Below are 17,415 nucleotides of genomic sequence, written 5' to 3'. Positions count from 1 at the left end.
GTTTCAGTTTATTTGTGGTGCTCCAGTTCAGAGACAGGATTACCAGAGTGCACAGAAATGTCTCTCCTTAATGGTTAGTATTCAAATGTCAAATAATAGCAAATAGCATTCATGCTGCACCGTTAAAGCATCAGTTTATGTTCAATTTAAAGTCAAAGTGCAAGAGCCACACAAAGTTAAAACCTCCCATTGTTCTGCACTTATCTCAATTTGTGGAAACTAACAGAACTGTGTGTTCTGATCCAGAATGTGCAGCAACATCTCCTTCCAAACCTCCATGGATAAAGCAGCAAATAAGAAAAATAAATGCAAACTAGGGCTCGAATGATTGAATTGCCATAAATGAAGAGGCTGTGCATAACCTCAGCATTTATAACAGTGCACCAAGTTTCAAAAGTAACCACAGTTAGTACAGCTTGGTTCAACTTGCAACATACACTTCAATTACTTGAAGGTTTCTATGCAACATAATGAAATCCATTAACTTCTAAGTCACTGGTTGTGATGTTCCACTTAATTGTTCATCAGCTTGTGACTCCAACCCCTCCACTATTGAGTTTAATGGACAGGAAAACCACGGTGAGCTAAATGCATTAGTATAAAGTCCTGGTTGTTGTGTTTACCTGCTGCTCTGAGTGTCTGACTGGAAGGGCTAAGGAGCTGACACTTCCAAATGGATCATCAATCACCAAGTTGAAGCATCATGCAGGAATAAGTCACAATTTAGGAATCCAAGGTGGGCTAGGCAGAACTGTTTTGCCAAAAGGAAATCAAATTGCAAAATGCATTTTGGAAGCAGGGAGGTATACACAGGCCCAGAAAATAACTGGGGCCAATTTGAATGGAGGAACACACAATGAGGTGGTGAATGGCTGACATTTATTTCTGCAAAATGTATTAACTGATCTTTTCCATAATTATCTTCACAATTCTGGAATCTTTTGCAGTACACATGCATTTTCAAAAGTTAAACTTAACTTTGTTTTCAAAATTCTAACATTCACTTGCATTTGATCAGTTAATTTTTGGTAATGGTGGGGGGGTTGTTCCCATTTGTCTTAATTTAAATACTTATGAACATTAAGGATAAACTTATATAGAGAAAGAACATGCACATGCAATGTTGTTTTACTCCTGACAATTTAGAGGGTCTTACTCACCTGATCTGGGGTTTAAGGAGTCACACTGCGAATTGTAGGTCTGCACAAATGTCTGGTGTCGTTTAACCATCTGTGCTTTAGTGCCCTGAGTTGACAGTCCACATTCCTTTAACTTCTTCCTCAAATCTCTCTCAGAAAGCAGATTATACACTAGTTTAGGTAGCAGCTTCCTTTGGTTCACAGAGCTTGAGTAGAAAACAAACAAGAGAATGCACCTTATTAATAACGGCTTCCCAGAATGAAGTAGCTTTGATCACAGCAATAACAAAGCAAAGGTATCTGTTCCAATCTCCCAGGTGCACCTGTTCTGTTGAAACTCTTCCACAACACTGCTTCTTTGTCAATCCTCCATTTTCCCCAAATCAAGGATAGTGCACCACTCTGGTTGCTCCTTAACTGTATCCGACTCTCGTAATAAGCCATCCAAGAAACTAAATTAAGTGCATGACGCTTCAGGATCAACCCAAGAATGAAAGCAAGTGGGGCAAACCTCTCCGGTCAATTGAGGTGCTGATTCACAATGCCACCACTGCAATCACACAGCACTCTACATCCGCACAGGATGTTTCATGTTTTATCACCCTAGGAAAATTAATAGCAAAAAAATGCAAAGAATACTGGAGAAACACAACAGGCCTGACAGCATGCGTGGAGAGAGGTACAGAGAGAAGCTCTTGAAGAAACTTATCAGACTCAAAACATTAACTCCAATATGAACCTTTGTCAAAAACTTTTCATTTTTTCTTTCTCCATGGATGTTGCCAAACTTGCTGAGCTTCTCCAACATTCCAGGAAAAGTAACACTTCAGCCATTGGTCAAAGGCAACTTAGAATAGAGGTTAGGAATAAAGTTGAGCTGCTCTCTCATCCTCTTCCAAAAAAAGTCATGGAAAGTTTTTGAACAATACAGTCCACTCGAAACTGCATTGTTTGCTGTTGCATTTAGCTCATCAGAACTTTCACAGAATTTAGCTGTAAGTTAGACGTCACCCCTCAGAATCTAGCAAATATGACCCAATGCTGTATATATTTAACTTTCAGCCCAAGAGAACATAAATTCACTAGGCCTCATTTTAAATGAAGAAAGTCACATGATTATAAAGACCTGTAAACTAAGATTAGTTCTTGATTGTTCTCATGTGTCAAATATTCTCTTCAGACGTATACCTAGATAGCTCTATTTCCATACCTATGCTTTTGTAGCCTCTGCCCAAGACAATAGTTGGATACTCTTAATAATTACCCAATGTCAATTACTAAGACAGAAGGGTCCCTATAGTAGAAAATGGGAGTTGCACTGTAAAAATAAAATGCCCATCTTTCTAGAAGGGCGAAAGAAAGAAAAAAGCAACAAAAAAGCACAAATAAAGGATGCTGAGAGCAACACAGGTCCAATACAGTGATATTATATTTTATGACAGCCTTCTGCTTTATAAGACAGAAAATGGAGGAGGACCAAATTAGAAAATAATACATTTATTTGGAGGATGTAAGTGGAGGAATAGTCCACTTCTTCTCAGTCAATGCGAATATTATGTAGTTACTGAAACAAAAACATCATAGTTCTAAGAAATTGACCAAATGAGGGTGATGAGGGCAGGGCTCATTCTAAATGCATCCATTTTTCATCAAACTGAATATAGTTTCATTATCTGACCCAATCTGCAAACTTTAATTATCTATTAATCCCTAGAGGCAAAGTTCAACTAAATTAGGATCCATGATCAATTGTGAAAATCACAAAGTTAATCTTTGTACCATCTACAAAGTCAATTTTTGCATCAAAAATTTACTCAATAGTTTGCTTGAATAAATAAGTAGAAATTTAATGCTCAAAAAAAGAGAATTAAATCGAATCATTCAAATTAAATGACTGAATGAAAATTGATAAGCTGCAAAGGCTTAATTAAGGCTCAAACTTCCTCTTAGTTTGTTGTAGAAGAAGTGAGAGTAATGTGCTCCTGGTTTATCTGGTTGTTTGGTTCACATCTCTCTGATACCTCTGTCAACGATTCACAAAAATGGGATTTGTACTACCAGCAGAGTTCAACTAGCCTAGACAGGTACTTAAACCCTATGCGACAGAGTGAAAAATAGGGAATAGATCCCATCAATTCAGTGGTACTCCAATATACAGTATCACATTCTGGTAAAACAAAAGCAAGATTATACAATTAAAAGTAGGGCCATGGGTAGTGTTGTAGAACAGAGAAACTTAGGGGTTTAGGTACGTAAATCTTTGAAGTTTGTACCACATATAGATAGGATTTAGCATGCTTGCCTTCGATGTTCAGACCTTTGAGGATAGGAGTTGGGGTGTTATTTTGAGGTTGTAGAGAACGTTGGTGAGGCCTCTTCTGGACTACTGTACCCAGCTCTAGCCTTGATCGATTGATTTATTGTCATGTGTACCAAAGTACATGACAGCTTTCTTTACAAACAGTACAGGCAGATCATAGTAAGCAAGGAGTACGGATCAGAGTTTGTAAAAAGATGTAAACAGAGGCACATAGGTTACATTGTATAAGGCATACATAGGTGAGATCAATGTTAGCAAGAATTGTTACAGAGTTAGAATGTAAGTTTAAAAGTGGAGAACAGTTATTAAAAAAAAATGCTAGAGTTAGATCTGTTGTAGGGAGGTTACAAGAAGTCACTCAATGTAAACACCATCTTGAATCCAAGCTCTGTTCTGGAAAGGATATTATTAGGCTGGAGAGGGTTCAGAAGAGATTTACCAGGAAATTGTCAGGAAGGGAGGGTTTCAGTTATAAGGAGAGGCTGGATAGGCTGGGACTTTTTTTTTAAATTGGAGCGTAGCAGGTTGAGAGGTGACCTTATAAAGGTTTATAAAATCATGAAGGGTATAAATAAGGTGAAAGCCAAGTGTCACTTCCATAAGGTGGTGGATTTCAAGACTGGGGCCATGCTTTAAGGTGAGAGGAGAAAGATTTTAAAATGACATAATGGGCAACTTTTTTTTATTTACACAGACAGTGATTCATGTATGGAATGAGCTTCCAAAGGAAGCGATGGATGTGGGTACAGTTACAACAATTAAAAGATATTGAGATAAGTACATGAATAAGAAATGTTTGGAGGGATATGGACCAAGTGCAGGCAGTTGGGACTAGTTTAGTCTGGGAACATGATTGGCATGGACTGGTTGGACTAACAGGTCTGTTTCCATTCTGTATGATTCTATGACTCTACATTATACTTCTGTTATTAGCATTTTAGAAATGGTGATTTGTTCTGATGGACTCTTAAGATTTTCATACAGATTGAAACCAAACATTAAGGATTCAACTGTAACAGGTAGCATATGTCATGCTTCACAACAATTGAGATTACAACTTGAGATATAAAGCAGAAATATTAGAACTTCCTTTCTTTGCAATTCTCTATTTCCTGTCATATCATCAATTTCAAGGCAGTGCAGCTTCATGGTCAATCACATGCCTGAAGGCTGTGCTACGATCTTTGTAAAGAACGATAACTTTGAAGACGAAATGTAAGTTTCAGTGACCGATTGAAGGAGCACTTAACTAAATTTCAAGTTTTACTAAATGTTGTTTTTAAAGTAACTTTAAATGACAGAAAGCATTCCCCATTCAACTTTAAAGACAGAACTAAAATTCTCATTTACTTACCCTCTCCCTTAATTGGGGACTTCCTTCATCAGAAACTCATTCAAAGATAATGTTCAGGGGTTCCCTGTCCTTTTTCCTTATGACTTTCAAGATGAGGGTTGAACTGGAGATTTTACCTCTAATCTTGCATCTTTGTTCTAGTCCACATGAATTTAAAGCTGTCAATCTGAGTAAAAGTTCCACTTCTATCAGCACATTAAACAACAGGGACTGGCTCCCTCTCTGTCTCGTAGCTAATTTGCCACTGATCTCTTTTCTAAACCTCCAATTCCATTCTACCTGGATTGAAACAGACAATTTAAAATGTAATCATGTATTAAGCCTGACATTCCTAACATCCTTTTGCGAAACCTAGAGAGTAAGTCTAGCCAAAGTCATGACAGATGTCCTTGCTATTGTCCACAGGTGAGAATATCTTGTACTTTCTTCCTAGCAGAACAACCTGGGTCCCCATTATCCATTAGGGATCAAACATTCCAATATGTTGCTTGGCTGAATTCAGAACAGGTCAAAGCTAACACAGTACAAAACTGAAGATGCAGTCTCAAACAAAATCTTATAAACTTCATATCTGCAATAACTATAAAACTGAAGACAAAGGTTGAATCTGACATACAGATAGTTCTTCCATAACATGATGGTTGCATTCTTGTGCAATCCCACATTATAGAAAAATCACTCTTTAGAAACTGCGCTTAAATGCTAGTGCTGTAATCATGTTATAGCTAACAAGTTTTTAAAATTTGTGCTTTTTCCAATGTGTCTCCATTTCATCAAAATTACATGGAATTCGCAATAACAAAACGTGTGTTATAGCAGAACATCGGGTTGCACAAGAACGCAACCATCGCATTAAGAAGAACTATCTGATACCCTTCAGTAGACTGCAGCGTAGGGAATAACTGCCAATAAACAGACCTACTGAACAGTAGTCTGATACACCATAACGCAGATTTAAGAGCTTCATATAACAGACAATTTAATCGCACGCACTGAACAAAGATTATAAAAATCCTGTTTATTATAGGGCAAGGAATCTATAAACATTAATGGAAGAACATAGCTTGGAGGAATGTACTATTTTCAATGGATATTCACCTCATTTAGTAGATCCATCAGGATACTGTTCTAAAGCTTAACGCCTGAAACTCTGTTCAGCCAGGTAAAGCATTTAGTTGGAAAAGCTCTAATGGCCAACTTCATGTGACCAGGTATTACTGATTTCCTCCAAGATATCAAGGGGAGCTTTTCATCCTTGTGGAAGCCTCTTGAATTCAGGTGGGGAGGGGGGGAGGGGGGGGGGGGGGGAAGAGTGGGTTTCCACTGGAGGACCCTGCAGCCTTCAGGACTCAATGCCTTTACTCCCCCCTCATACCCCAGACCCTGTCATGACACAGGTTGCTTTCAGCACAGCCAACCCATCTCCCTGGCTTAAGGTCATTCATCCTTTAGTCCACCTAACTGTCATTTACTCTGTCTCTGGGCTCCATCTCCATCTCTCCACTCACTTCTCCAATTCCCTCCCCAACCCCCACTTCACCCACCCCCTATGTTCAACACGTAAACCACTTTTCCAACCTACAATCAGTTCTGAGGGTCATTGGCCTGGAAGCGTTACTCTTGCTTTCTCACCACAGATGCTGCAGGACATGCTGAGTTCTGAAATTTCTGTTTCTGCATTTCTTGGACTTGGTGAGGTTGACTTGACAGGGTTTATTTTGAAAGGATATTTCCATTGTTTAAGGAATCTAACTGCAGGGGATGTTGTCCTTCCACCAGAGAGCTACAGTTGCTCAGTCACTATGATCTTTATAGATAAGGAATGGTAGAAATTTGGTAACAAAGGTAATTAAGTTCATGGGAGCTGGTGAAAATTTATGCTTCATTAAATGATGGAGCAAGCATCAAAAGGTAACTGCACTACTTTTTGTTTTTGTTTAGGCTCTTGTCATAGATTCATACCCAACTTGATTTTTAACCTTTTGCAATTTTAACCCATTTCTCCAGACTGGGATTATTTAAAATGAAGTGATTTCACTTGGATAAGTTTTTTCTTCAAACTCAAGTTTGTATCCAGGTCATGTACCCAAAATTTCAATCATTCTATAACTTTAGACCTGAACGGCCCCTGTAGTTCAGTGGTAGTGACCCTACCTTTGATCCAGGAGTCCCAGGTTCAAGTTGCATCTGCCCTGAAAATGTGGAATACCATCTCTGAACAAGTTGATTAGAAATTATCTATAATTTCAGATCTTGCATACTCTGATTTTGATGTTTTGCTTTTAGCTCCCAGCAACAGTGAATTTAACTCTACAGTCCAAAGATGTGCAAATTAGGTGAATTAGCCATGCTAAATTGCCCATAGTGTTTAGGGACATATAGATTCGGTGCATTAGTCAGGGGTAATGTAGAGTAATAGAGTAGGGGAATAGGTCTGGGAGGGATACTCTTCGGAGGGTCAATGTGGACTTGTTGGACCAAATGGCCTGTTTCCACACTCTAGGAATTTTATGATTCTAGGTTGTTTTCCTATAACGCACATTTATCAAACATGATTTGGCTGTAATGCAATTTGTGAATTTTGAGTCTTTTTGTTTATAAAATTAACTCACGTTCACTGTTACACAATTTCAACCCCAGCACTATCAAAACAGCAAAACCCAGTCTCACAATACTCTGTCTGCTAAATGCAAATTCAGTGTGTTCAGCTAAAACAGGCATGCAATCAGCACTGCAAGCCTTGAAACATACCATGAAACTGGAAATTACAGTCTACATTTAGAAGGAAATTTATTTCAAACCGAGGGAGAATTGTGAGGAGGATTGGACTTCCGCGTTGGCCTCACAAGGCCAGTTGGCATACGCGCACTTTCTGGTGAAGAGCTTCATGAAACGTTCAGTGCTGCATCAGTGATTTTAGTGTTAGTGTTAAGTTTACTGTCGTGTTTCATTAAAATATATGAGGAAAGATTTACTTAGACTGTGGTATCGTTTGTGTTAGGCTAACTACTATTTTTGTTTTGATTTTTACTAATACTTTTGGTGGTTTGCAACCCAAACCCCGCAACACTTATACTGCGCAATTTCCTACAACACGGTGTCACAAGAGAACGCAACAGCCACGTTATAGGAGAACTACCTGTAATTCATAGCAACGTGCTCAACTATTATTGCAATTTGACGATTTCTGCTTTTGTCATACAGTTATGCTTGCATTACCTCTTTCAAATACCTTTACTATTATTTTTCATTATCATTCGTCAAGTGTGCAAAGCCTTTAAGTCTATATTTGCTGTGGCATGTGCTGGTGAATAGAGTAATTCCACAGCATGCATATAAAAGCACACATACAAAAATATACAAACAGAAACAATTCCCAAATGTCACTGCCTTCTTGGAGATTTCATGTACTTTGTGTGAAACGTATCAAGCTTATGACTCAATACATAAATCTGTATTAATGAGGCCACTAGATATCCATCACTAAATGCCTATGTTTAATACTCAAACCTGAAAATTATACTAAATGTGACATTCATTGTCTGCTAAGTAAATTCAATGGAACTGGCTGTTCGCAACCATACAGCAACTAAACAATCAACATTGCAGTGGATAATGGCAATGAAGAACACAGAGTACACAAATGACTTTTAAAAAAAGGACATTTAGTCATCAAGATCAGATCTACCACAGATCATGAACTATTTATATGATGAAGCTCCGTCCCAGAATTGTACTTTTTTGTAGAACTGGGGGAAGGCTAATTTTAATAAGGTAAGACAGGGCCTGGCCAAATTAGACTTGGAGCAACCACTTGCAGGAAAATCCACATCAGAGCAGTGGCAGTCACTCAAAAGGGTAATAGAGAAATTGCAGGCCCATGATATTCCTGTAAAATTGAAGAGTGAGACCAACAGGTTCAGAGGAACTTGGATGCCAAGGGATGTAAGCTTATGGCAAATACCTAGGGTTCAAAACAGCAGATTCTCTAGAGTACAGAAATTGCAGGGAATTGAATGAAAAGAAATTAGGAGAGTAGGGGACATGAGAAGCATTAAGGAAAACCAAAAGACATCTTATAAGTGTAGCAAGGGCAAGATAATAACCAGAGAAAGAGTAGGGCCCATTGGGATCAAAGTGGCAATGTGTATGAGGAGCCAGCAAACATGGGTTAGGTTTGAAATGAGTACTTTCTCAATGTAGAGAAGGACGATGTAAGTTTGGAAATCAGGGAGGGGGGGGGTCTGTGATATACTTGAATAAATTAGCATTGAGAGGAGGTACTAATGGTTTTAGTGGGCTTTAAAGTGGGTGTCAGGTGAGGGCAGGGTTGTGTTCAGGTATAATATCTGCACCGAAACTGCCTCAATAAAAATCGTCATTTTTCAATGATGGCATTGCCCTAGAAGGTCAGGGGCAGCAGATAGATGGGATCATCATCAACTGCAGGTTCCTCTCCGAGCCACAAGACATCTTGAAGCTGTATTGCCATTCTGGGATCAAAATCCTGGAAATCTCTCCCTGACAGCACTATGGGTGGTATCAATAGCACATGGACTACAGCAGCTCAAGAAGGTAGTTCACCACCATCTTCTCAAAGGCAATTAGGGATAGGCAGTAAATGATCAAGTAGCCAGTAACAATCAAATCCTGCGAAAAAAATAAATCATTATAAGAAATTAGGTTGAGGAACAAAGTTTAACAATTCTATGGAATTGATTCCTACAATGAAACAAGAGGGGTCCAAAAGCAGCTGGTTCAAAATTTGCAGGTGACCAGAAACATTTTAGGATAGTCAACACTGAGGAAAATAGCAACAGACTTCAGGAGCATCGGGACAATCGTGCAGAATGGCTGCACATGTGGCAGATGTAATTCAACACACAAGTTAAGAGGTGACAAAGTTTGGTAGGAAGAAATCAGATAGGTAATACAACTTCAATGTAGTAGTTATAAGAGAGTGTAAGAATGAAAAGATTTCCTGAAGGTGCCTGCGTGCAAGTCTGTGAAGGTGACAGATCAGATTAACAAAGGAATCAATAAAATTTACAAGGTCCAACACCCTATAACTAGAACAACAGAATACAAAACAAAAGGAAGTAAGTCACACTAAACCTACATAAACACTACTTTGGCCACAGATAGAGAATTGCGCCCAATTCTGGGCACTAAACTGTAGAAAGGATGCGAGTGCTTTGGAGGTCACAGAAGAATTTTGCTACAATTACTCTGGAAATGATGGATTGCACCTGGAAAAGCTGAGCTTGACCTCCTTGCAGCAAAATAGGCTACGAGGAGATTAAATGCGGATGAATGGTTTTGATATTACTTCCAAAGGTTGTAGGAATGATAACTGGATGATACAAATTAAATGTGATTGGCAAAAGGTCAAGAGGTAACACCAGGAAACAAACCAATTCTGCAGACGTAAAATAACTGCTTTAGAATGTATTCCCAATAGAGAAGCGGTTACATGTGTAGTGGAAGCCTTTAAAAGAAAAACTGGTTTAATAATTGAGGCAGAAACATTTGCATAGACACAAGGAAAGAACAAGTAAGTGGGACTAACTGAATCACTCTAGAAACAGCAGGCACATAACTTGAAGGCCCAAATACACTCCTTCAGTGCTGCCTATTTTATAATTTTCTATCCAATGATGGAAATGATGATTCTGTTCTAATGTTTCTAACACTTAGCAAGGCTGATGTAGCTGTTAAAGCCTTAGCAGATCTGCAGCCCACAAATTTTATTCTGAAGTGTCGGGTCCCTGTGAAAACCGATTTAGCTCGTGGAACAAATTCACAGTCCTTACAAAATCTACTGGATTTCTGATTGCTTCTGGCCATCGCAATCAGACCTCATTCCATTTCAGCCGCACTAACAAAATGACACAGGTCTCCAATCAGCTGGAAGCAGGCTTTCAGATTTCCACAACAGTAAAGAACACCACTCAAAGGATTACTATACAGCTCTGAGTGAAAGGAAAAACAATTACAGCTTCAGTAAACAATTTGATCATGTCTATGACATTGGAGATAACAACCAAGATTAGGCAGCCTGTAGAAGGTGATGCTTGTCTTGACTTAATGTACTGATGCCTTGTTGCACGTCAGCAAGATGGCTCAGTGATTAGCATTGCTGCCTCACAGCACCAGGGATCTCGGTTCAATTACAGCATCGGGTGACTGTCTGTGTGGAGTTTACATGTTCTCCCAGTGTCTGCTGGGTGCTCTGATTTCCTCCCACAGTCCAAAGATGTGCAAGTTAGGTGAATTGACCATAGTAAATTATCCATAGTGTTCAGGGATGTGTAGGTTAGGCGTGTGAACCATGAGAAATCTACGGTTACAGGGAAAGGGTGGGAGGGATTAGTCTGGATGAGATGCTATTCAAATAATCATTTTTTGGGCCGAATGGCCTGTTTCCACACGGTACGGCTTGTATGCATGTGTTTTTGTTCTGATGAGTCTGGTTCCTGACCCCAAGAGACCACGTGGGAGAAATGTCCAAGTTCCACATGAAACGGTTTGGCAGCCAAAAGAGTTAGAAAGTTCTCTTGTAAATCAATGTCCAAGTAATCTAGAAAAGCAACTTTAAAAGCCACAAAAAGGTTGGAAAAAATATGTAGGTAACTCAAGTAGAACCATGCCACCAAACAGTAAAGTTTGGTGGCAAACAGTAAAGAGAGAAGACAATGACAAACTACACACATATTCTGAGGCATCTATTCCTGAACAATAAAATAAGAGTGGAAGAAAATATTGACAGAGCAGATACAACAGACTGAAGTCTGTGAGAAAGGAAGATGTGCGTTAGATATAATGGCTTTTCCATCTTTCTAAGTCTCTTCATAGAACCACAGAAAACATATGGAACATAAACAGGCCATTCAGCCCAATGTATCTGTGGTGGTTGAAGAAATTGGCCACCTATTCTAAATCCCACTTCCCAGCACCGTTCTGCAGTCTTGCAGGTGACAGCTCTTCTTGGTCACACCCAGGTCTCTTTAAAATGAGTTGAAGGTTTTGAGACAAAACTGGACGTTAAATTCTACCCTCTAAGCAATATTTTTTCCCCCTCATATCCTTTCTAACCCTTCTGCCAATCAAGTTAAATCTGGTGCTCCTTATGAATCCAAGGGGATATAGGCCTATCCAAGCCCCTCATTACTTTTTGCACCTCAGTTAAGTTAACCTTTACCCTCCTCTGTTCTCAAGAAAACAACCCCAGCCAATCCAATCTTTCCTCATAGCTACAACATTCATGTCTGGGCAAAATCTTGTAAATCTCCTCTGTAGCCTTGCCAAAGCAATAAGGTCTCTCCTCAAACGTGGTGACCAGAATTGTACACATAATTCCAGTGTCTTATATACTTCCGTGTTACATCCTGCTCTTGTATTCCATACCTTGCACAATGAAGAAAAACATCCACGTGCCTTAGTTACCACCTTTTCTGTCTCTCTGGACACTTTCAGGGCCTGTAGATACGCACTCCAGGTGTCTCATTCCCTTTGGTTCTCTGAATATCCTCCCATTTTCTTGTGCATTCCATCACTTTGTTTGCCCTTCCAAAATACATATCCTCGTACTTCTCCAGCTTGAATCCCATTTGTTACTTTTCCACCTGATCAACGAAGCCATCTCTGCATGATACCATCGTGCAGGTTGACAGCCATCTCTTCACTGTCAACCACATGGCCAATTTGCTGCCCACATCATTGCCCAAGTCTAAATCAATAATGTATACCACAACAAGAACAGAGCCAAGACTGTGGAACACCACTGAAAAGTGCTTTCCAATTCCAAAAACATCTGTCAATCACTATCCTTATTTTAGAAATATAAAATTGCTGAAAATACAGTCAGTCCATTAATATCTCAGGACAGAAAAGATCAATTAAGCTGGAGGAAATTTCTGCTTTTACAGTAACTGATGTCAGACAGTAAGTCCAATAACTGACAGGTAGCTGGAGGAATGGTCAGAGCTGATGTGAGGTAAAGCTGTGTGTGTGGTTAATTGCTGCTATATTTTAGAGTATTGCCCAGGAACAGGAAACATGCAGATGAGAAACAGGTGGTGGTACAGATCAGATCTCTGGAAGTCATTGGACGTAATGTTGCATGTGCAACAAGAATAGCCAACACAACTGCTTCTCTGGCTACCACTGAGCACATAAGAATGGAATCATGTGATTACACTCTCACTGAACTGAATATGTTGGAAAGGTCAATTATGTCAATAGCTGCAAGTCGAGAAAGGCAAGGAAACAAAATTTATGTTTCTTATAGTCACATGCAATGTCGCTTACAACTTTAACATGACCTGTTTCTGTCTTGCATCAGTCAACAAGTCCTTTTGCGAGTATAAAATAATTAGTATGAACCGAGCTGATGGGAATACTAGACAAATCAGATCCAGCTTGAGAGACCAGAAGTTTTATTTTTGCAATGTGTCTACCCTTGTGGTCAGGCACTGAACATATTCATAAGAGACTGCTGATTTGATATTTTTCCTTTACAAAACATAAGTTTATTCTATACAAAAGGGAAAAAAGGCAAACAATTATACAAAACTAGTCAAAACAGTTTTGTTACAAATATCAAAAATAACGATTCAACTATTGCCCTCAACAACAATCTTACAGATGCTCAAACTTTAGAGATGGGTTACCCTACTTCCAAAACTTTAGAGATGGGTTACCCTACTTCCACTTTAAAATTCCTCAACCAGCAGGCACAACTGTATTTAGTTTATTTTCAGAAAACTTCAGCAGTATCTCAGTACTAGCTTGTTTAATGCATCTTCATTAAACCTGCACACAAATTTTGAACACAGTTCATGAGTTAACATGCGTTCCTTAATCTCTTAGATCCAACAGCCAATCTTTTTGTTTTATTACCTTGTGGGATGTGGGCATCGCTAGCTGGGCCCAGCATTTATTGCCTGCCCCTTAAGGCAGCGGTGGTGAGGCATATTCTTGAACTGCTGCAGTCCACCCACTGAAGATAGGTGATTATGGAGGGAATACAAGGAATTTGGCCCAACAACAGTTAGAATGTCAAGTGGCTTGGATGTGAACTTTGCAGCTTCCCATGTATCGGCTGGAAGTGGTCATAGTTTTGAAAGGTACTGATGGAGGATCTTTAGTGAACATATGCAGTGTATCTTATAGATAGCACACACTGCTGCTACTGAGCATCATTATGGAGAGAGTGGATGTGATGCTAACCAAGCTGGTTGCTTTGTCTTGGAGTTCTTGAGTGTTGTTAGGGCTACACCCATCCAGGTAAGTGAGGAACATTCCATCACACACCTAACTTGCGCCTTGTAGATGGGGAATTAGGGTGTGAGTTACTAACTGCAGTACTCCTAACTTCTAACCTGCTCATGTAGTTACTGTACTTATCAGGCAAATCCAGTTGAGTTTCTGGTCAACAGTAATGCCCTGGATATTGATAGTGGGAGATTCAGTGACAGTAACATCACTGAGTGTCAAGGGGGCAGTGATGAGATTATCCCTTATTGTTGACGCTCATAGCCTGGCATTTGCATTACGCACATGTTACTTGCCACTTGTCAGCCTCGATACTGTCCAGATCTTGTTGCATTTGGACATGGACTGCTTCAGTATCTGAGGAGTCGCAAATAGTGCTGAACATTGTGCAATCATCATTGAGCATCCCACTTCTGACCTTATGATAGAGGGAAAGACATTGATGAAGCAGCTGAAGATGGTTGGGCCTCAGACATTACCCTGACAAACTCCTGCAGAGATGCCCTGGAGCTGAGATAACTGACCTCCAACAACCACAATCATCTTCCTATGTGCCAAGGAGGACTCCAACTGGTGGCTAGAGCCTACCTGATGGTTGAAGTATTGTAAGCCTGTCAATGTTTACATCTAAAAAGTAACAGAGAAATAAGGTGCATCAACTATTGCACTTATACCTTTCACCTGGGCTTCAAATTACGCTATATTGCCAGGAGCAAAACTTCTAAAGTTTAAAAAGTCATTTGCAACTTGTACAAGTTTAACAGGATTCCCAAGAAAACAGAATTGTCTGAGCTCTGGGAATAATTCACAATCCAGTTCAGCTCACAAGTACTGTTCTCACCGATCTATGGAGTAAAGTTCCTTCTCAGCTTCAATACTAGATAGCCCAAGCTACTCCAGAACCAGATGTGGTTGATATCAACGAATGCAGTAAATAGAAAATAATCCTATCTTCGTGGTTAGTATTTCACACCTTGATAAGTACAAAAAGGCATTGCCTCCCCAAAGCCTATGTGGAAAAAGTACAACAACATCATGGGCTACACCACATTGTTCACTTCAACGTATGGTACCCAGTCCATCATCCTCCAATGAATGCATCAGCGATAAGCTATGGATCTAAAAAAGGTTACTTTTGCTTTTGGGAATTAAAAAAGATTGGGTAAGAGGAAAAACATGGATAACATGACATGAGATGGTCTGTCTCGGAGCAAAAGTGAGGACTGTAAATGCTGGAAACCAGAGTTTAGATCAGAGTGGTGCTGGAAAAACACAGCAGGTCAGGCAGCATCCAAGGAGCAGGAAAATCAACGTTTTGGGCAAAAGCCCTTCATCAGGAATACAGACAGGAAGCCTCCAGGGTGTAGAGATAAATGGGGGGGGTTGGGCTGGGGAGGTAGCAAAGAGTACAATAGGTGAATGGGTGTGGGGATGGAGGTGATAGGTCAGAGGGGAGGGTGGAGAGGATAGGAGGGAAGGAAGATTGGCAGGCAGGACAGGTCATGAGGACAGTGCTGAGCTGGAAGGTTGGAACTGAGGTAAGGTGGGGGGGAGGGGAAATGAGGAAACTGGTGAAGTCCACTTTGGGTGGTGAGGGAGAGGCAGTGGAGGAGGCTCTCGGCTGAGTGGGAGGGGGAGTTGAAATGTTGGGCCACAGGGCAGTGGGGTTGATTGGTGCGGGTGTCCCGGAGATGTTCCCTGAAGCGCTCTGCGAGGAGGCGTCCAGTCTCCCCAAAGTAGAGGAGACCGCATTGGGAGCAACGGATGGACTTCACCAGTTTCCTCATTTCCACTCCCCTCGTCTTACCCCAGTTCAAACTTTCCAGCTCAGCACTGTCCTCTTGAGCTGTTCTACCTGCCAATCTCCCTTCCCACCTATCTGCTCCACCCTCCCCTCTGACCCAGCACCTCTATCCCCACCCCCATTCGCCTATTGTACTCTTTGCTACGTTCCCCCACCCCCCTCTCTGACCGATCACTTCCATCCCTACCCCCATTCACCTACTGTACTTTTTTGCTACCTTCTCGCCAACTCGCCAACCCCCCCCCCCCCATTTATCTCTCCACCCTGGAGGCTTCCGGCCTGTATTCCTGACGAATGGCTTTTGCCCAAAACACCAACTTTCCTGCTCCTTGGATGCTGCCTGATCTGCTGTGCTTTTCCAACACCACTCTGATCTGTCTCGGAGCAGTAATTCACTGTGCACCTATGCACTGTACCTTCGAAGACTTTCTTTCTTCTCTTCTCGTGTTAAGCAGCTGTCAAGGTGCTTGTTTATGTTGTTTTCAGGGATAGCAACTGCACAGACTGGGCAATCCACTGTGAGACAAAAGGAAGAACCAAGATTATTAGCAGCACACAGTAGATTCTTTGGCCCTCGCAAAGCTACATAGTTTTTTTTGAGCTAGAATGGTTCCAGTACATTTTGATAATGTACGCAGTGGATAGGGGGAGTGCTTAAACAGTATCAGATTGGGGGTGGTATGCAGAGAAGTGGCTATCTTTCCTGCTTGGAGTGAAGCAGGATTCAATTACAAGATCCTTGCAGTAGATTCTTGGACATGACACATGCCAACCCACCTTCCTAAAATGAGCCCGCACGCTATGTGAGATACCATTCTGTTAACATACTGTTCAACCTTGACTAAGCTACATCTTAACAAATATCTAATCATCCACACATCTACACCTTCCATAGTCAGTCAGCAACAAACACAAGCACAAACCCAAAGAAATATTTCCTATCCCTGCTTGAGGACACAGTATAGTTTTAGAGTCCTCAGTACAGAGCAACCAACTCAATGAAGACAAAGAGAAAAAAAAAGAACATGGATATCAGATAAAACAATGCAAGAAAGAGAGATCAGACACTAGATAAACAATGTAAAAGAGACTGAAAAGACTAGATAAACTGCAAAAGAGCACAGACAACAGATACAACAGCCTGAGAGATATACAGTAGACACCAGAACAAACAGGGCAAAAGAGAAAGCGGACGCCAAATTAACGCCTCAGGCGACTCTCTGTGTGGAGTTTGCACATTCTCCCCGTGTCTGCGTGGGTTTCCTCCGGGTGCTCCGGTTTCCTCCCACAATCCAAAAATGTGCAGGTTCGGTGAATTGACCATGCTAAATTGTCCGTAGTGTTAGGTGAAGGGGTGAATGTAGGAGTATGGGTCTGGGTGGTATACGCTTCGGCGGGTCGGTGTGGACTTGTTGGGCCGAAGGGCCTGTTTCCACACTGTAAGTAATCTAATCTAATCTAATCTAAATAGCACGTGAGAGAGCCAGAAGACCATGTAAAATGGCATGAGAGCAAGCAAAAA

At 40.6% G+C, this 17,415-nt stretch overlaps 1 protein-coding gene across 1 annotated transcript in view; it reads right to left on the bottom strand.

Annotated features, from left to right (window-relative positions):
- Positions 1–17,415, bottom strand: part of rad18 (RAD18 E3 ubiquitin protein ligase) — a 306,334-nt gene that overhangs the window by 189,919 nt on the left and 99,000 nt on the right. Inside the window, exons 6-7 of the mRNA XM_072582676.1 lie at positions 16,310–16,409; positions 1,161–1,345 (exon numbers count right to left, since the gene is read on the bottom strand). Of these exons, the coding sequence (XP_072438777.1) occupies positions 1,161–1,345; positions 16,310–16,409 (285 nt within the window). The remainder of the gene's footprint in view (positions 1–1,160; positions 1,346–16,309; positions 16,410–17,415) is intronic.

Source organism: Chiloscyllium punctatum, chromosome 12 (genome assembly GCF_047496795.1).
Source record: "Chiloscyllium punctatum isolate Juve2018m chromosome 12, sChiPun1.3, whole genome shotgun sequence".
Taxonomy (NCBI): domain Eukaryota; kingdom Metazoa; phylum Chordata; class Chondrichthyes; order Orectolobiformes; family Hemiscylliidae; genus Chiloscyllium; species Chiloscyllium punctatum.
The sequence above is the reverse complement of the archived record's forward strand: the minus strand, read 5'-3'. Positions and strand labels throughout refer to the sequence as shown.